This window comes from Oncorhynchus kisutch, linkage group LG10, assembly GCF_002021735.2.
Source record: "Oncorhynchus kisutch isolate 150728-3 linkage group LG10, Okis_V2, whole genome shotgun sequence".
In the NCBI taxonomy this organism is placed as follows: Eukaryota; Metazoa; Chordata; class Actinopteri; order Salmoniformes; family Salmonidae; genus Oncorhynchus; species Oncorhynchus kisutch.
In genome coordinates this window covers 43,534,307-43,555,807 of record NC_034183.2, presented here as the reverse complement: position 1 = coordinate 43,555,807, position 21,501 = coordinate 43,534,307, and the positions used below count along the sequence as shown (strand labels likewise).

Here is a 21,501-nt window from a genome sequence, read left to right as displayed (position 1 = left end):
TAAGAATGCAACAATTATTACGTATACAGACAATTCAGGATTTGTTGCAAGATACAAGTCCCCGTTTTCTCAACAATCACAGCATGCAACACCCTGTATATATTGTTTAGATTTACAGGTTTGTTTCGCTGAATTTTTAAAACACACACGTCTGATATATAAGTATATAAACAACAAATATGATACACATTCACATTAAAGGGTGGTTCAAACAAATAATGTAAAATCTTAGCCAAAGTTATTTCTAGTTCTTCAGAATCCTCAACAAGCCTTGATACCATATGTGACCATTGTAAACTCTCGCCCGTATGTCGGACATGTTTCATGATTTGCTCCATTTTTAACACACGCTCTACAATAACCCCTGTATTGTGGGTTGTGTAGAACTTTACATTGTTCACTTTATTTTCAATAATCTGATGCATAACATTTGTAAGGTCTCTCAAAAGAAAAAATGTATTTATTCGCTCAAACATCGTAGACACATAGTTACCCATAGCTCTAAATAAACAAAATGTCACTCGGTCTCTTGGGATTTATTGAGCCAGAAAAGCATCACATCAGCCATCACAGCTTCCCTGTATTTGTTGTCGTCCACCAGGGTGTGTCGGATTTCTTTGAGTTTCTCATGGATGAAGAGGGCCTCCTTCAGTTCATGTAGGAAGGCTTCGGTTACCCCGTAAACTCTAGGGATAGACGGCGCAATACCCATAGACTCCAGGGCGATGACCAGCGCTGGTATAAAACGGCAGGACCACAGTCTTTTCACCAGCTCCTCAAAATGATTGAAAAAGTAGTATCTAGGAGGGTCGTAGAGGCAAGGATGACGACGCTGGCTGGGATGATTGATCTCACAGCCGATGCATTTTTCTCGTATATATTCGCCAATCACCACGTTTAAAAGTGTAGCTACAGAGGCCTTGATTGTATCCACAAAAACAGTACTGGCCACCCCATCAAACACATCCTCAGGCTGGGTAAATGTCGGGGGTGTCACGGGTCTTGCCAGGGGTGCGTAGAGTGTAGGGCTTCGTGGCATAGAGTCTTTAGTGTCGGGCCCCCATGACGTAGTGGCTTCCTCGTAGATGGTCTGGAGATCCATGGTGTATGCTGAAATGAAGAACTGTCTGCTTTTTTTCTTTTTATTGTAGAACAAGGCCCTTGGGTATCTGGGGGGGCGGGGTTAAAGCATCCGCTTACTTAGTTTTCTTCTGACGCTGTATCTTCTTGAGGCTCTTTTGCATCGTAATCTTTACGATTCGTATATATTATGCACTTCTTTAAATGAACAAGGCTCTGACGCTGTTGGCTCTGTACAAAGAGAGCATCCAACGGTTGCAACATTTTCAATTCCAGTACATCCCAACTGTTAAAAGGAATAAGCAGACGCAGTCGGGTATCCCCAGTCAGGCCACCACCCCTAAGTTTGTGGTTTCGGATTGCCTCGGTGCCGATATAGAACTCCACGCTGCCGCACGGTCGGCCATTCTTTCTTTGTATTTTCACCCTGTGAAATATTTGTCCTGAGGAGTCCGGGGTACCTTCCCAACGGGTCTCGTGGCCCGTGAACACACTATACCCCTTGGTGATAAGGCTCAGTTCAGGACACACAACCTTGCGAAAAACCGACCAGTCTTCAACACCATATTCCAAGCCTACAGTCTGGTCTGTATATTCTTCTCCTTCATCTACCGTATAGAGGGTCACTCTACAGGCCAGGTAATCAAACCGATACCCCCACTGCTGGCCATTAGACATCAACACTTGATCTGTCAGAGCATTTGTTGGCGGTATTTGGGTTCTATACACATTTAAAAAACGTTTTTTTGGCGCATCATATATTGCTGGTTGATACTTTGCCCTTGCTCTATGGGCAACCCGAAGGCCTGTTTCAGTTGTTACAGTCATCACTGCTTTGGTACCGATCCCAAATTCCATGGTTATTCTTAAGATCTTGTGCACTCTTAAACAGGTATTGTTCAGCGGCTTTATAAGGGGCCTTAACCAACCCAAACCGTGAGAAACAGTAACAGGTTGACCTGACACATGGTCACTTACTCAACCCAGGGCATGCACCCTTCTACATGACATAGGGTCATAAATCATTACATAGGGTCATAAATCAGGCTTGGGTCATCAATCATTAACGGCCTGTCAAAGGGACCCTTACTCACCCCATAGCCCCCACCTAACCAGGCTTGTCTATCAGGCTTGGGTCATCAATCATTAACGGCCTGTCAAATGGACCCTTACTCACCCCATAGCCCCCACCTAACCAGGCTTGCCTGACCAGAAGACATGCACACGTCATCACTACATAGGGTTCACATAGAGTTCACATAGGGTCATCAATCAAAATTTTGACCCGTGACATCTACTCTATTCTCTCTGCCTTCCTCTCTTAACTTCCTCAAATAACTTGGCAGAACGTCTTTGTTTCGGCGACAACACCGCTTGATAATACTGCCGCTGAAAAAACAGGGGAGACTAAAGTATTAGCACTAATTTCCTAGCAGAGGTGAAAGACTACTCCCCACACTGACGGCTTGGCAGAAGTAAAGAAAACACCCCCTACAATAAAACACACCAACAAATTGGCAAGACTGATACACAAATAGGCCTGAAACTAATCTAAGTCCGCAACGACAGTGAAAAATACTGAGCAATCATACTGTTCAAAACAGCAATGATTAAGTAGACTACTAGGTAAAAGACAGAACGTAAATTCAAATTCCCCTAGCAAAACAATACCAATATACTTGCTGCTCTTGTAGGAGCTGATGTCCTTCCAAACCATAGATGATGCACTAAGACTATAACAGAACAGAGAGAAGGTCTACAAGCCAGTCCAGATAGTATAGCAGCTAGTGGGAAGAACTTATGGTACTAACTAGCTACAACCAACTGGTTAAATGCTACCCAGCCAGGGCCTTGGTGTTTCATTTTGGGTGTTAACTTAACAATCCAATAGTCACTTCTTCGTGCCATGGGAAATAGAGGAAATAAAGGAATGACAAGTGAAGGAGAGAGTGAGCGAGAAAATGAGAGAGAGAGAGAATGGAGAAAAAGAGAATTGGATAAAGAGGAAGGGAATCGAGAGACAGAATGTACAAAAAGAGAAACAGAAAGCGAGAGTTGTCATCGAGGGAGGGATGGAGAGAGGAGATGAGGAGGAAGGCAGATGCGGCTCAGTTCACCTCCGCTCTCTCTCTCCCCAGGCTGCTCCACTCTGGGGGTTTAGTCTTTAAGCTGTGGCTCTGCTTTATATTCCCCCAGCCAGCTAGCTAGCCAGTCAGCCACCCATTCTACAAACAAATCAGCCAGCCAAACAGCCAGCTAGCCAGCAAGCCATTCAACCAGCCAGCAAGCCAACCAACCAACCAACCAACCAGCAAGTCATTCAACCAACCAACCAGCCAGCCAAACAGCCAACCTATCAGACAGCCATACAGCCAGCTAACCAACCGGTAGCGCTGAGCGATTAACCAATTTTAAATTACAAATTGTGGCTATTAAACAACCAATTAACTTACGACGGATCAGTTACTTGAATTCCATTGAGTTTAGTTTATTTTGAGGTTAACTTGCCACTTCTCTAGAGAAATCAAATAATTCACAACATAAATGTTATCAAGAACAACACTACACTACATGATTTGTCAAACATCTCATTCCAAAATCAAGGGCATTAGTTCAGGCTTTTCCACTAGATGTTGGAATATTGCTGCGGGGACTTGTTGGGTGATTAGGCCTGGCTCGCATTCGGCATTCCAATACATCCCAGAGGTGTTCGATGGGGTTGAGGTCAGAGCTCTGTGCAGGCCAGTCAAGTTCTTCCACAAACCATTTCTGTATGGATCTCACTTTGTGCACAGGGGCATTGTCATGCTGAAACAGGAAAGGTCCTTCCCAAAAATGTTGCCACAAAGTTGGAAGCACAGAATTATCTCAAATGTAATTGTATGCTGTAGCGTTAAGATCTCTCTTAACGCTACAAGGGGGGCCTAGCCCAAACTGTGAAAAACAGTACCCAGACCATTATTCCTCCTCCACCAAACTTTACAGTTGGCACAATGCATTGGGTCAGGTAGGCTGTCCTGGCATCCGCCAAACCCAGATTTGTCCGTCGGACTGCCAGATGGTGAAGCGTGATTCATCACTCGAGAAGAACGTGTTTCCACTGCTCCAGAGCCCAATGGTGGCGAGCTTTACACCACTACAGCCGACACTTGGCATTGCACATAGTGATCTTAGGCTTGTGTGCGGCTGCTTAGCCATAAAAACCCACTTCATGAAGCTCCCGACGAACAGTTCTTATGCTGAGGTTGCTTCCAGGGGCAGTTTGGAACTCGGTAGTGAGTGTTGCAACTGAGGACAGACAATTTTTTAGGCGCTACGTGCTTCAGAACATCAGTGGAGGTTGCTGAGGGGAGGACGGCTCATAATAATGTCCAAAACAGAGCATATAGTATGGCATCAAACACCTGGAAACCATGTGTTTGATGTATACTGTTTCACTGATTCCGGCTCCAGTCATTACCACTAGCACCAACCTCCTGTGGTTGAAAGTCACTGAGGCCATTCTACTGCCAATGTTTGTCTATGGAGATTGTGCTCGATTTTATACACCTGTCAGCAACGGGCTGTGGCTGGGTGAAGGGGTGTCCAGATACACAAAATAAACAAAAGTATGTGGGATACTGGGCTGATTAGAAGTTGTAGATTTCATCCCCTTCTCCTTCTTCCTCAACCTACTTCAGCGCAGAAATGTGGTAATTAACTACAATGACCATAATCCATTGTGCCTGTTCTTCCTGGCCCCAGACAGAGGCGGACACACACAGACCATGTGACAATGCACAAGATACACAACAACGAGAGGGATAGAGACAGTTTGTGAGGTAGCTCTACCCAATTGACAGCAGTACTAGCCAATTAGCAGTCTTGAAAGGATGCCTTATTTAATTTAAGAAACTAGTGTGGCGGCAGGTAGCCTAGTGGTTAGAGCATTGGGTCAGTAACCGAAAGGTTGCTGGGTCGAATCCCCGAGCTAACAAGGTAATAATCTGTCATTCTGTCCCTGAGCAAGGCAGTTAACCCACTGTTCCCCGGGCATCGAAGACATGGATGTCGATTAAGGCAGCCCCCCCGCACCTCTCTGATTCAGAGGGGTTGGGTTAAATGCGGAAGATACATTTCAGTTGAATGCATTCAGTTGTACAACTGACAAGGTATCCCCCTTTCCCTAGTAAAATTATTTTGTCAGCCAGCTAGCCACTAGCCAATAGGATGACTCATTCAATGAGAGATAATATGAGACAGTTGGCTAACTGGCTGGCTGCTACTGCCTGAACAGATAATTACTTTATTATTATGGTCCATTATTCCTTAAAGTCATCAAATAAAAACTAAGTAATATGCACAACTGAAGTATTCTATTAAAGAAAAGTAAGCAATGAGAATAAATGGTGGTTAATAAGCGATATGAAGTAACGGGCATAATGGGGCTCTTATTCATTCTTTTACTCTGTGATATCACAGCATTCAACCCAATGTCAGTGTCAGGAAAAAGGCAGGTGATGGCTGAGGGATCTAAAATGGTTGTCATTATTTCATAATGCATTTGTTTAAAAAAAATTGCAAAATGAAATCAAAAACCGTTAATCTTTTTTTAAATATTTTTTATAATTGCTCAGCACTACAAACCAAGCCAGCCAATCAGTGGGCCAACTAAGGTTCTCGGCCTAGTCAACAAAAAAAACAGCCCCATCTGATTTCAATCGAAAGTGACTGGCTGGCTCTGGTCCAGTCCACCCTGATCTGTCAGTGATCCGGTTCTGAGCACAGAGCAATCGACTCGCCTGGTTTGCAATGGCTGATGGCACCAGTCCAATGACAGCGTCTGCATGGTTCCTCACAGATCAATGCAGGAACCCACATGTCCCCTCAGCCCATCTCATTCCTCACCAACAACCAACCCTCCACCCCCTGCACCCTCACGTCCCACTCTCGCTCCCGTCACCCTGACGTTCCTCCTCTGCACTCTCATCTTTCTCTCTAAATCCCCCTCTCATCCCATCTCCCCGTCCCTCTCTCAACACCAACTTCCCAAGCCCCTCTCGTTCCCTCACACCCCGTCCTCCCAGTCCCCCTCTCGCCCCCTTTCCCCAATTAGGGTCGTCTCCCAGCCGATCTCTGGCCATCCGTCCTGCATGCATTGCTTTACCCAGGCCTCTAGCTAACATGACAAAGAGATTGTTAGTATTCACTCTTTCAGATACAGAGTGGCAGGGTCAGCCCGGGTGCAACTTTAAGCTACAATATTCAAAAGATAAATGCATGATGCTACGGGAGAGCACAGTGGATTATGATCAGATTTTAACTATTTTAGTTAGCTTTCAAGGGAATCCAGAAAAAAAATCTAAAAACAAACCCAATAGGATTAGGACTCGTATAGAATAGTTTATTATCCTCAAAGGACATTTTTATTGTTATGACTGATATGGTGCTCAGCAGTGTTCTTCGCTTGGTGAAGATTACCAATATAGTCTACAGTTTACTGTGAGCTTTCACCAACAAGCCAACCATCCTTCTGTTTTTACTTGGCCAGCAACTGCACTAGATACATTCATTAAAAGCAGAATATACCATGGTATTCTAAATGACATTGAAGACAGAACTCTTAAAATGACACAATGTTCTAATGATAGAATTAGAAGTGTAAAACATGCGGAATAGAACAGAGAATGAGGAGAACAATGGGCAGAGAGAGAGAGAGAGAGAGAGAGAGAGAGAGAACTGCAGCAGATCAGATCCTGTGGATTGTGTGGCCTGCGAAACAGCAAGGCAGAGCCTGCAGAGATTCCTTTCATTACACTTTAATAGTATGCTGCTGGCTTGCCATCCTGACCTGCGCTCTGTGCCGGTAATAAGAGCGGCCTTCAGAGCCGGACCGAGGCACAGAGCTGGTTTGGGGGGAGGGGGAGGGGGGGGCTTTACAATTGACACGAGGGCGTTGCATTTTCACATTCTCGCACCGTACCGCACAGGCTGAGGGATGGAAGGATTTCACAGATTTTTTCATTTTTTTCTTCCAGCGGTTTCTCACAGCGACCCCTGGGGTGGAGAGAGGCTGGCTCTCTGTCTAGCGAGGCGAAGGTTATTTTGGTTAACAACGCCGCTGGGTTACTGAGGGACTTCTTAAGAAAGTGGAGAAGGTGATATATTGATCCCTTAGCCTCTGGAACCACTGACAGGTGTGTGTGTGTGTGTGTGTGTGTCTGCATATCGTCGTGCATGCGTGCGGTTCACATGGCCACTGCAATAAAAGGAAGGAAGAGGAGTGTGATGGAAATAGTAGTCACTTCTTGGCTAACCTCTGGACCTCGAACACATCCTCAATCTGTAGCCTTCCTCTACCTTTCGCTGGGGCCAGAGAGCCAAGGACAAAATGATGGCCAGAACATCAGTCGCCTGCTAACAGAGATCAGTCTTGCCTTCAACAACCTTTAGGCTATACAGTGACAGAGTGAACCTTTAGGTGGATTAAAACAGAGGGAAGAATATGCCCACAGCTATAGTTATTTTAAAACGAAACAAATGTTGAAAGAGACAATTATGCTACTTGGTATTATTTTGGTACTATTGTACCATCTCCATAATGTTAAAAAGTTTAGGAAGAGATGTATGATCCAAATGTATCACCAGCCGAATAAAGATGACACGCAAGCAACAAGCAGAAAGAGGAGAGAGAGCGGACATTCAGTTACATCCTTACTTTTAGTTTACATCTTTTATTTTTTTGTTTTGGTGAGTGTCATTCCTCTCTGTCTATCATGTACCCTCTTCATATCACAGATGGCTCCGAGAGAGAGAGCGAGAGAGAGAACAAGAGCATTATGATGCAGAGATTCTCCAGAGAATACATTACCATGTGATAGAGGAACAGTCTCTCTCCTTCCGAGACGCTCTGCTAGTGGGCCAGGAGAGGCTCTCGCTACATATGCCCCAAACACACACATTAATTAAGTAGCAGGAGGTGTGCGTGTGTATGTGTGTGTGTGTGTTTCAGCCAGGGAGGCAGCCTAAGCGGGTTTCCCTCTTTAAGCTGTCAGCTCCCATCGGGCCCTGCTCCACTGTGAACCCTGGTGTGGAGCTGCTACTAACACATGGTCTATCAGAGGACACGCACACCCACGCGACTGTAATACATACATTGAAGCGATGCAGAGAAGTGCCATCGTGACAGTAGCGCCTAAACATTTGGCAGAAAATTGACAGATGTACAATGGATGAGGTGTACTGGAGACTTCCAGGTCACCCGAGCAACCCTGCTCTTTCTGCTCTCTCCATCTCTCCCTCCATCATTCTAGGCACCATCCCCCCTTCTCCTGCCAAGCCTCTCATATTTTTTATGTGAGTAGTAAAGAAACATGCATCGTTATTCAGAAATCTCTCTTTATCTGGCATCACATCTTCCATAGAAGGACATCAGAAACCCTCTGTTTCTCTGTTGTGAGCTGGAAAGCAATTCAATACCAACCCTGTATGTAGGCTAATAGAAGCTGGTGGTTATACAGCAGAACTGCAGCATAGGAGTATTGCAGTGCTTTCCAATAGAGCCCGGCTGTACGGCTATACAGCCGATTACAAACCCATTTTCAGCTGGCTACTTTTTCCACTTTTCAATTCACAAGTCAGAAAGTCTGCAGAGCCCTCTTCCGCTAGAATTAACGACATGCATCTTCTAGCGATCTCTTGATAGGACGGGCGTCTGTCAGTCACAATCAGCGATGACAGGGAAACAGCCTGCTGTCTGTCCCGTCTCCAGGATGTGTGCACTGTGGTTGCAGTCTAATTTCTTTACACGGAGGACATTCCATATATTGCGAGTGAATCTGCACGTCCCATACGTAGAAATCAAAATGTTTCAGATTAACATAATGAACTGAACCAGGTGTTATTAAATGTACTAACTATAAGCTTCTGCTGCTCTATACTACAATTGTGCAGGTTCTAGTTTCCACCTTCATCCTTTGCCTATATTAACAGTATTGCAAACATTTTTGATTCCTAATGTTAACAAAAGCTGTCTGTGTCATGAGATTTTTATGATGCTTTATTATAAATAACAACACAATTGGTGACTTATTTTCTTAATATAGGGTATTGTAGTCAGTTTTAATGAAGAAATTACCAATGATCCATGTTTCAGATTAAAGAATGTATTACCAATTCTTATAAACAAGGCTAACCCTCTTCTGCCCTATGCATAATTCCTAAATATATGCCTAAATAACACACCCAAAATAAAAAATAAATGTTCCTGAACTATGTGGACTGCAAGCATAAATGTGGTACCTACAGAGAACAAGCATCTGTGAAACTACAACTGTAGTTGTAGGACGGTAAGGCTGTTCAACCAGTCTTGGCACATTGTAGATCTCAGATAGTTATTTCTAAGTTTCAGCTTACTGAGGGCACGTTTCACCTCCAGCAACTGTTACAGGCATTGTACAGACGATTCGCAGCGCAATGCACACCTCTCCAAAAATGCTCTGTAGCTGCATCTTGTGGATGGCATTTAGGATCTCACCAGGAGAAAGGCCTGAAAAAGTGGCACCATATATCGCCTTTAGATGTCGCACTTCATTTTCAAATCCATCTGTGAGATCTTTGGAGTACTTATTTCTCAATTTGTGGCAAGATACACGAATTTGGTTTTCAGTCATTTTCCTAAATGGAAGTATTGGTGAAAACTCCTCGCATATAGCTGCAATCGTGTGAAACCGCGTGTCCAAATGAGTGACTATACTATCCAGAGCCACATAAAAACACTGTATTACGAAATCCAATAGGCTGACTTCTGTTCATTTGCGATGTCATCTTCAGTCTCATCAGGGAAACGTTTTCTTTTTTTTCTGGCGGCTCCTCTGTTCACTGTGAAACGGCGCAGTTCCACCCATTTCATTTGCCACCATGGAGGCTTCTGCCAGAAGAGCGTCACCATTGATTACGCAGAGCCTGTATTTCTTCCTGTAGCGTCTTAATGTGAGCTGCTTCAGTATCCAGAGAAAAAACTTCCTGACTGAAGAATTCGGCTTCTATCCTCAGTACACTGCAAACACTTTTACCCAGAAAGTGAGCAGGAAGATTGCCTTGAAAGACATGAAGTAGCTTTTCAGAACCTTTTGCCTCTGATTTGGCTGCGTTTGTCAGGCTGCAGGTAGCAAGAAACATGTCTAGGGCCTTGATGATAGACGGTAAATGAGTTGCCACTGGTCAGACCACAGCAATACGCTCACACCATCGCGTGTCTGAAAGGCGGTTAAGACAGCAGCCAGTCTTTTCCTTGAGAATGGCCCATCACTCTGGGCTGGCACTGAACAGATTGTAAAGGTGATTCCCACAGCCAAAAAAGGTGGATACTTCTGGGCACAACTGAGCTGCATGTACACCCACAAGATTAAGAGTAAGTAGAGGCACAAGGTGAGTATGTGACCAGTGGATTCTTTTCCCTGACATATTTGCACCATTATCAAAGTCTTGACCACAACAATCTGCTATGTCAATACCATGCCCTTCCAATGCACTCACAATCATTTCAGAAATTTTAAGTCTTTAAAATTCAAGAATAGGTTAAATTATTTCCCATTCACCTGTTCCCTGAACTTTATATTTGTGTACATATCTCACCCAATAATACATTTAGCTCAGTATGGGAAATGTCTGGAGTTGCATCCAAAATAACCAAGTAATAGATTGCATCTTCTCTTTCATAAAGTACTGTTTTCAAAACCCTTTGACCACATATTCCTATGAACTTGTTTTGTCTCTCAGGGCTGAGGTAAAGAGTCAGTCACGCTCCTTTCTTTTTGTCCTTGACTGTAAGTGCTCGCGTAATAGCGGGTCAACAGTTCCAGTAAGCCTAGGAAATGTCCATTATGAACATCATCAAGATTGAGTGATTTACCCTGGAATGGCAGATCCCTAGATGCTAAGTAAAGTATCACATCCAAAATCCTTTCTAAAAGTGCTCTGTTTCTATACATTTCTGACTGGATTTGTTTCTGCAGTTCACTGTCTATACCTGTAGGCTTTGTTATGGTATGCTGCAGATTTGTCCATTTCCAGTAACAGTTCTTGTGAGACACACCGTCCTCATGCTCTGGTAGTTTGTCAGACATTCTCCGCCATTTCACTGATTATATCTTATAGCCATCCTTACTATTCAGAGAACTGGGTGATGGTTTACTTTGCTCACAAGTAAAAATTATACATGGAATGCAATATAATGCCTTTACACTCTTGCTATATATAAGCCAATCTCTCTGCACATTTTCTCTCCCGTTTGTTGACTTTCTGTACTGTAAATAGTTTGGGAATGGCTTGCCTTCGGAGTCTGGAGGCATGATTTTATACAGTTCTGTCCCATCACCACACCTGTTGGCTAGTCTGCAAACAATAGATTATCTTTCACGGTCTTGTACTTTCTCTGGCCACAGTGCTGGATCATCTAAAACCTCATCTTCCTCACTTCGAATCTGTCCATATTCTTCCTTTCCCTTATTACTTGCTTGTTCAATCTCTTCTGTCACTCCTTCACTGGCACTACTGCTACTCTTTAACTCCTCTTCCTCCTCCCTGCTCTCCTCTGCATCAGAGTCTGTCTGACAGCTTACTGCTGAGATCCTGTCTACCTGGGGCTCTCTAGGCACTAGGAAGTGAGTAAACAAAGGACATTTTAGGTGTAAATGTTCACTCCTACAAAAGGTTGCCATACTCAAAGTCTACTAATGAAAGAAGAAAAAAACGTTTTAATAGTATACATATCGAATAGAATATGTATTTAAGTCATCATGTGCCTAACTTTACAATTTAAAAATGGTCTAGTTATGCTGCTGCTGCAAAACAACTGCCTCACCTCCAAGGTCTGCTCTTTCAACTTGTAGTAAATACACGTTGGGATCTTTGTCTACACCAGTAGTAGTAGTAGCATGCAGTAGGTTACATGTTAGGTTTTAATTTTAGTCTAGCTAGCTCACAAATATCACACAAATATTGGGGAAAACAGTTATAATAATAGCTAATTAGCTAGCCATAGCTGGTAGTGGTAGCGCATGATCATCATGTTAATAATTACTGCTCTGACCGAGCCGAGTGAGTCCACGGTAGGCAGCTACCTGAAGCTAGCAAGCTAGCTATATTGGATAGCTAGGCTACTCAAATGGGATGGTTGGGTAGAGATGCCTGATCTGATTATGGTTATACGTCTTAATTTAATCACACTTTTTTTGTCTAACATTTTTTAAATGATAAACAAATAATTCTCTAAACATTTAGGGGCCCATGAATCATTCATTTTTTCCCCCCTCCTTAACGACGCCCTTGGTCCCATATAATGTGGTAAGTCGAAATCCACTTAGCCTATTGTTTTGTGGCGCATTTATTTTGCTTTCAGGGTCCGACATTAACGATGCCCTGCTGGACTGGGGCCAGCAAAATCGTGTTGGGATACTGGAACACGTCTGTCACTGGCCCGACATGCGTTTTGCATCTGAGCAATATGATTGGTCGTTCATTCAAGCACCAGCACGCTCTCACGAGTCCACTTCTCAAGCAGTACAGAAGTTGCTGCTTTCACACAGCACACGTGAGCTGTGTCCAAAGCAAAAAGAAGCGGACATCGATAAACTTAATGAGTTTATTTTACGGAAAGTGGTTTAAAAAAGCAAACCTTCAATAGTGAACATACTAGGAATATGCTGGCTACTGTTGATACTAAGCCTGCAAAAAGAAAGCAACAAAAATACACCTAGCATTTGTCTTGGCTAGACTACTGTAGCCATTTCGATATCTCTATTGGAAAATAAAAGGGGCAGCGTCGTATTTTCAAATCTAGAGTAATAAATTGCATTGCTAAATAATAATACACAGCTTTTTAATACATATCATAACCAAATGTAACCTATTAATAGCTGAATATACAGATGAAGTGTGCCAACCCATGGGCCCTGCATGACCCCAAGTCCATATTATGACAAGAACAGCTCAAATAAGCAAAGAGAAATGATAGTCCATCATTACTTTAAGATATGAAGGTCAGTCAATACAGAACATTTCAAGAACTTTGAAAGTTTCTTCAAGTGAAGTTGCAAAAACCATGAGGCGCTGTGATGAAACTGGCTCTCATGAGGACCACCACAGGAAAGGAAGACCCAGAGTTGCCTCTGCTGCAGAGGTCAACATCATTAGAGTTATCTGCATCTCAGATTGCAGCCCAAATAAATGTTCAAGTAACAGACACATCTCAATATCAACTGTTCAGATGAGACTACGTGAATCAGGCCTTCGTGGTCGAATTGCTGCAAAGAAACCACTACTAAAAGGACACCAATAAGAACAAGAGACTTGCTTGGGTGGAAATCTGTCCTTTGGTCTGATGAGTACACATTGATGAGTACACATTTTTAGTTTTAGTTTTTAATATGCTAGCGTATATATTTATGTATTAAGCTAAAAATACAGAGCCTAACATTAACTAGCTAGCTGCTAGGAGGACGTCATGTCATTGGAGGAGTGGGCGAGTGACTGACTTTTTCCCCTCTTATACATTTTTGGTTGCTACACAGCTATAGATGCACGTGTCATTTGGTTAGCTAGCAATAAATGTGAATCACTTTGCCAGCTAGCTAGCTAGCTAGCTATGCTGAACAACTGTTCTCCAGTTAGCATATCTCGTGTTCGCAAATTCACCCAGGCTAGCTATTTACTCCGTTTTCAGAGCACTCGTCCAAGTGTGCCAGAACGCAGAATAACTGATGAATTTGCATATGCGCAACACCCGCTGAATGTGGCCGGTGTCAGTAAACGTGTGCAAAAAAAGTTATAGTTCGTCACTAACGCTCAATATAACAGGTAAATGGCCTACCCAGCTCTGCCAGGGCGAGTAAAACGTTCAGTGAGGTGTTCTCACCTTTGGGTCTGGAAGTAGCTAGCTAGCAAGCTAGCTAACTTTAGCCAGTAAGCTTGGGTGCATTGTTGGGACACTGCATTCACTGGCAGGCAAGCTGCAGAAGGAACGAGCAGACTATTCCTCATCGTTTATCAGTGCATTAGTGGTTGATCTTGTCGATGTGCATATAGGGAAACATAACCTACCTATTTATGGTTGTTTGATCAATAGGACTGTAAAGTTTCCAAATATATGAGGACTCCAGTGGCATTTAGCTACATATTTGCTGAAATCCATTCAAGTGTATTTTGTGACTTCTGCTGAATGCATTCTAATGATCTGAAGTTGCGCTGTTGCAACTGCCTGTAAACACACAGTCCAGTTCAAAGTGAATAATGGCAGGCCCTTGTGGCAAATAGCTTGTTTGCATATAGGCCTACTGTACCTCTGATTGGCTATGGCGCACCAGTCTGCATAAACTACGGTCCTAGGTTAATTTACTGCAATGTCTATTAATTGTCCAAATGCAGAGCCACTTTCCAACCTTATATTGCTGTAGAATTTTCACAAATACCTTAGTATAAGTAATTCCCAAACATTCTAAGAATTTATGAAAATGTGAAAATTACCATATCTCAGTGCTCTCGTCAGAAAATGGAATAAATAAATTAAATAAAAAAATATTCTTCCTGGGGGTGTATATGAACAGATTATAATAAGATTTCATGTTGTTAAAATGCTGTCAGTTGCACTTTAAGAACTGAACTACACCATGTCTGGGCCAGAAGAAATTATGTTCAGACCCATAGATTGTTAGCCAGTAAGCTTGGAGATGCACGTGTCATCGAAAAAAGTTAACGTTGGAATCTTGCGTGTTTCATATGCAGCCAAGGAGGGGCAAATTCATGTGCTTTAATGAACAGCAAGCTTGAGATTACAAAAGTTTACAAAAGGTGTCAAACTGACTGAGTAATGTCGATCTCATATCCTTGCCATTCAAAAATCATACAACACAATTATATACTCATGGTATCGCATCGGGACAAGTAAACAAAAAATCTAGTTTGTATTTACGTTATGAAGTCCATCAAGACTTGTCAGATAGTAACGTTTTAAAGTGACGGTGGGTTTGTGCCCATAGACAACATGGTTGCCGGTGATGTCTGGTGAGGACCTGCCTTACAACCTGGCCAACAAGCCCTCAGTCCAGCCTTTCTCAGTCTATTGCGGACAGTCTGAGCACTGATGGATTGTGCCTTCTTGGGCAGTTGTTGCTGCCATCCTGTACCCGTCCCCCAGGTGTGATGTTCGAATGTACCAATCCTGTGCAGGTGTTGTTACACCAGTCAAGATGCACTCAATGGTATAGCTATAGATCTTTGAGGATTTGAGGGCCCATGCCAAACTCTCTAAACCTCCTGAGGGGAAGGAGGCACTGTCGCGCCTTCTTCACGACTGTACCCGTGTTTGGACCATTTTAAGTCTTTAGTGATTTGGACACCAAGGAATTTGAAGCTCTCGACCCGCTCCAATACAGCCCCGTCGTGGGTGAACAGGAAGTACAGGAGGGGACTAAGGTGGGTGGGTGAGGGCAGGGTGGAGAGAAATTGAGATTGCATAATCTATGGATCTGTTGGGGGCGGTATGCAAATTGGAGTGGGTCTAGCATGTCTGAGATGGTGGAGTTAATGTATGCCATAACCAGCCTCTCAAAGCACTTCGTGATTAGGGTTCTTGGGGACAGGAATGACGGTGGTCATCTTAAAACATGTGGGGATTACAGACTGGGACAAAGAGAGGTGAAAATTGTGGATGCCAGCCAGATGTTCTTCGCATGCTCTAAGAATGCGCCTTGGAATACCGCCGGGACCCGACCGCAATAAAAGACCTTTCTCACATTGGCCTCGGAAACTGAGATCACCCAATCTTCTAGTTTGGTGACGGCCCTCACACCCGGCACAATGTTGTTGTTGTCAAAGCATAAATAAAATGCATTGAGTTTGTCTGGTAGAGAGGCATCGTTGGGCTGAAAACGGTTGGGTCTTTGTAATCCGTAATGGACTGTAGCCCCTGCCACATGCAGCAGGCGTGGGAGCCGGTGTAATATGATTCCACCTTATTCCTATATTGTCCTTTTGCTCAATTGATGACTCTGCGGGGGTCATAGTGGGACTTGTACTTATTCCGGTCCTCGGCCGTAGCCTCAGGGTTGTCTACGAGCTCTATGTGCGTTAACCCTGTCCTTTAGCACCAATCTCCGTGTTAATCCAGGGGTATTTTATTGGGAAAGCAGCGAACCCTTAGTGGAGACAACGTCGCCAATACATTTTCTAATGAAGCCAGTCACAGAGGTGGTTAGCTCGTCAATGTTAATCGGCGAAGTCTCGAAACATATTCCAACCAGTGCTAAAGCAGTCCTGTAGCATAATCTCTGATTCTGGTGACAATTTCTCAACGGAGCGAGTCACAGGTACTCCCTGTTTGAGTTTCTGCATGAAACGCCGGCATTTTCTATTGGGTAGCCCAAAAATTGGGTCGGAATTACAGACAGAGCCCAGGGCAGATGAGTCAAAGTTGAAGCCAGAATTTGGATAAGTAACTGCCGATCTGATGTTCAAAGTTTTTGTTGATTGTAAGAAATAATAGTGGATACATTTCGTGAAAATAAAGTACAAATAAACAACAAAGTAATCACAAAAAAGCAACATTGGGTCAGAGCTTGCAAAACGGTGGCCATCTGTCCATTATAGTCTGAATTCATTCATTTTTAGTCACTTAAACTGTAAACACGATACCACAACTGAGAGGTAAACTAAAAGTTTTCAATAATTTCACTGCGTTTTTCAGATGGAATAGAGGCATTAGAATTGACTAGAGGCCACCAAAATAGAGCATGTTCTGCAAAAATGTCTTAACTCAGGGGGGAAAGCCTGGGGGAGCCTGGCTGGCTACTTTTTCTATTTGGCTGACTACTCCATGTGCTTGTAGAAAACACAGGTAGTGTAGCAATGATATAGCCATAGTGAAACAGGCTATAGACTATAAGGTGGAAGAAACTATGAGACACCATGTGACCAAAAGGTCTACCTTGTTCCACAATCTCTGTTCTGTTTGCGGAACATCAGAGTTCTTTACCAGAACACCTCCCTGTTTTTAGAACAGAATCTGGTAGAGGACTAGGTTGCCAAGATATACCTGCAGTGCCCTATCCCTTTCCACGACTGCCAAAAACACACCCTCCGCTCCTCTTTCCTTTCCTCGACGCAGTTCTCTCCTCTCCTGCACTTTACTTTCTTCTCTTCACTTCTCTCCCCTCATCTCCCACTCCGCCAATGCTCTCTCCTCCCCTCTACCTCTCCTAAGAAGCAGCCCAGGGGTCAGTGTAATCAGGACCCATGAGCAACAAAGGCCATCAGTTAGATGTCCAGAGGAGTGCCTGTATAAAGGCCAGCTCAGCGGGGCGAGTCTTTCCATTAGGTAGTGCCCCACAACACCCCAGAGAGCGGGCATTGAGGGGCTAGAGACAGATAAACACACACACACACATTATAGGGCCTTGTCTGACACTGCTGTCAGGGTGCAGTGAAGGGGAAAGACGAGACCCCTCGACACACACAGACGCAGAAGTGAAGACATAAACACACACACACACCGCCTCTTTCCTCATCTCTCACTGCTCATCACCCCGTTACAGCCCTACAAAAACGGCCGTCATAACAGCAGCAACCGTAGCGCTGGCAAGGCCCCTATTCTCACCCCATCACTCCATATGCCTCCCCCTCTCCCCTGCCTCCCACGCCTACGCCCAACTGTCAGTCTACCCCCTGCCCCTGCGTTTCTCTTCCTCCTTCCCCATGTTACCCCATCACTCTCCCCTCTGATGCTCACCCTCCCCGGCCCAGGGATGGGTCCACCAATCATATGGTGTCAGTGTGGATGCTCTGATGCGCCATGGTGTCAGAGATAGACTAATATCTGCTCTGAGAGAGGAGACCCCTGGGACAACAACACTGGCTCTTTCCATTTCTCTACTGACTGAGACCACACTGTCTATTGGTCTGCCTATTGGTCTCTCGCTCTGCTTCCATCTATCTGCCTTTCTGAGTCTCTCTGCCTCTCTCGCTATCTGCCTTTGTCTCTCTCTGCTTCTAAAACACACACCAAACAGGTGGTAGGGTAAAAACACACAATTGGATTGTTGAATATGTAGCCGTGGTACAGATTTACTCTATAGTAGCAGTATCCAGTACTGTAAACGATTTACTGCATTTATCTGGGACTAATGTAATAACACATGCAGAAAACTGCTGTTTAGGTGTCATTTGTAATTTCCTGCCACAGCTGCCACTGAGAAGAAATGGGAGAAAAGACAGAGAGGTAGAGACACACAGAGAGGCTATCAGCATGACTCAATGCTCTGATAAGTTTGGAGAATATCATCCCTGTGTGTGTGCAAAAGAGAGAGAGAAACAGAGACAGAGAAACAGAGACAGAGACCAGTGTGTGTGTGTGTGTGTGTGTGTGTGTGTGTGTGTGTGTGTGTGTGTGTGTGTGTGTGTGTGTGTGTGTGTGTGTGTGTGGACCAGAAGTCCCCACAAGAATAGTAAATGATCAAAATTATGATCAATTGGGGTCAAATGCTATTTGTAGGGGGTTTGGGCTTAAGGTTAGTTTTAGGGTTAAGGTTAGGAGCTAGGGTTAGGGTTTTTGGGTCAGGTAAAATATTATTTTGAAAGGGACTGAATTGTGTCCCCCCACAAGGTTAGTTATACAAGACTGTGTGTGTATGTGTGTCTCCTATTTTTTAAGAACTTTGGGATGAGATCTGAGAGGAAACTTTCCATCTGTCTATTTTACAACAAAAAAAAAAAAATCCTTCTTACGATTCAAATATATGCTTTAGCCATCTCTCTCTTTCCCCTTCTCTATTCCTCTCCACATGGCAGCTGTAGATGACCAGGACATCAAGAGTCTCAGGGGTTGAGGGAGCAGGAGGGAAAGAAAAAAAAGAGCGAACGAAACATGGAGAGAGTGAGAGATGGAGAGAGCATTTCTCACTTCATATTTATCCGCCCTGGCGTGCCAGCCTGCAGCCTGCTCTCCTTTGAGCCTCTATTCAACCACAGAACAGAAAAAAATCCATTCATATTTCCATAATCCACACTCCTGTCTGTCTGCCTGCCTGCCTGCCTGCCTCCTCCCCTCCCTCCCCAGGGGTAGACTAACCCCTCCACCCCGATCCTACAACTGTCATTACGCCGGGCAACAATACCAGGCCAAACAAAAGGAGGCCTGCGGAGACTGTTAGCATCTGCAGCCATATGCTGCTACTCTCCTAGAGAAAAGAGGAATGACTGACTGATTGACTGACTGCAGCTCTCCTCCTCACGGCCGCAGCGTGGAGCCACAAAGAGGAAAAGGAGCCCAATTCCTGGTAATGAGCTGTGTGAATAGTATACAGGCCTTTCTGGCTGCCGACAGAAGAAAGGCCATGCCGTCTGCACACAGTCACACCACGCAATAGCTACACTAGCCATCTTATCCACACGCACAAGCTGGTCAACAACAGAGAGAAACAGAGATAGCAAGAGAGAGCGAGAGGGGGGAAACTAACACTTTTGTTACTTAAATCAAATGCTCGTGATTTGCACTATTTGCCTGTAGCTGCACCAAAACGTCAATATTTTCCTTCATAGCTTGTTCTCAAGCTTCTTTTTAAATAGGGAGCCAATTTGTTTTCAGCGCTTTTATTTCTCTGACTGAAACTAGTTTTCTCATGGCTCCCTCTTGTCTTTCTGCAGCAAACATGGCGAGCAATAGGTTTGGAACCTCGAATCGCTGTAAAAATCACAGTATATAACTGCAATGCATATCGTATCGGCACCGAAGTATCGTGATAATATCGCATTGTGACACACACACACACACACACAGAGCCGCAGACAGACAGAGCCGGGAGCGTCTCTACAACCCGTTGATTCTTCAAAGCCGTTTCTTCTCTGCTGTGGTACGTACACACACACACACAGTTAGCCTACGCATATTCATCTCTCCCTCTACTCTTCCATTCTAGTTTCTCTCTCTTCCTGTGATCAGCTGCAGTCTGCCCACTGCTCTGCTCTGCTCTAAGACCTGTGTGTGTTCCAACACCTTTCAACACACTGGCCTGGTCACGCCACAATATGGTCCATACCTCCGCATCCCTCTAGCCCCCCGCTCATGCCGTGCTTTTAGGACCACAATATGGCAGTGTTAGACCCACAGCTCACACACACACGCATCTTGTAGAGTCAAAGATAACTACCAAAACAACAACCAGTATTGCCATTTTTTTGTCATTTACTTAGACAGCCGTGCATAATGAGTTATCTTCGACAATTGCACATTTTAGCACGGTCTTCGAATGTATGATCCTTATTATTAGCTGGGACTGTGGTGCTAAACTGTCATTCTGGGAAAATCTAAGTCAGAGACAAAGAACAAGACACCATTTGGATTTAGTGCTCTTTCATTCAATGGTAATGAAAAGGCAGGTAGCGACGACTAACAGGGAAACTAATAGCAGTACGACACTTCAGTCGAATCACTGGTACGTCATGGTCAACCGTGCTAAATAGCATTGAGCAAAAATAACCCTCAGTACGACACCTGTCTCAGAGCAGGTTTGTAATGCAACAGATCCGTATCCGTTTCCTTTTCCACCCTGCATAAATTAAATCGCCAGCTTCACCCTCTCATGGTGGATGTTGTCAAATGACAGGATTTGAAATAAGTGGCGGTTTAGGCACTGGGAGGAAGGCTTTAAGGTCTCTTTAGACCCTAGTGGTGTTTTTGGGGTTGGTTAGACACGAGACCGAGAAAGTGAATGGGACAGAGAGACAGAAAAGAGGGGAAGAAAGAACAGAAAGAACAGAAAACAGAAAGACGGTAAAAAGGAGACAGAAAGGAAGACAGAGAGAGCGAGGAAACAGAGGTGCGCATTCCTGTCATGGTTGCGCGATAATTACTGATTCGTCCGTTATTGAAGACCTGCTCACTGCCTTCATTATCAGCAACAGCCGGTGGTGGTGGTGGTGGGGTGTGGGGGTGGGGTGTGGGGGGGTAGCACTAGATGGCAGGTTGAGTACGGAAAGGAGGGAGGCAGGGAGTGAGAGAGAGAGGTTGAGGGAGAAGGGGTATCACCATGAGAGAAAGCGAGTGAGAGGAGAGCGGGATAGAGAAGGAGGAGTGTGTGTGTGTGTGTGTGTGTGTGTGTGTGTGTGTGTGTGTGTGTGTGTGTGTGTGTGTGTGTGTGTGTGTGTGTGTGTGTGTGTGTGTCTCCAACCTGGTCTGTGTAGTCCTGGGGGAAGCTCCACAGCACGGCAGGATCTGGAGGTAATTGACAGACAGCATTAATCAGCGGTGAGAAACACAGCCTTCGCAGCGCTGCCTCAGAACATATACATATTAATGAGGGGGTGGAGGCAAGGGTGGCTGCCGCCAGTCGGCACAGACACACACCAACAATACACACATACAGTAGCACCAGCTAGCTAACACCGTGGAGA

The 21,501-nt window shown here is 44.4% G+C and overlaps 1 protein-coding gene across 7 annotated transcripts in view; it reads right to left on the bottom strand.

The window, feature by feature from the left end:
* The window catches only part of LOC109898168 (DENN domain-containing protein 1B), a 178,057-nt gene that overhangs the window by 108,378 nt on the left and 48,178 nt on the right, over nt 1-21,501 (bottom strand). For 6 of the 7 annotated variants that reach the window (XM_031833727.1, XM_031833728.1, XM_031833724.1 and 3 more), the window contains exon 3: nt 21,279-21,322. The exons of the other annotated variant lie outside the window; for it this stretch is intronic. In XM_031833727.1, the coding sequence (XP_031689587.1) occupies nt 21,279-21,322 (44 nt within the window). The remainder of the gene's footprint in view (nt 1-21,278; nt 21,323-21,501) is intronic. 7 annotated transcript variants of the gene reach the window in all.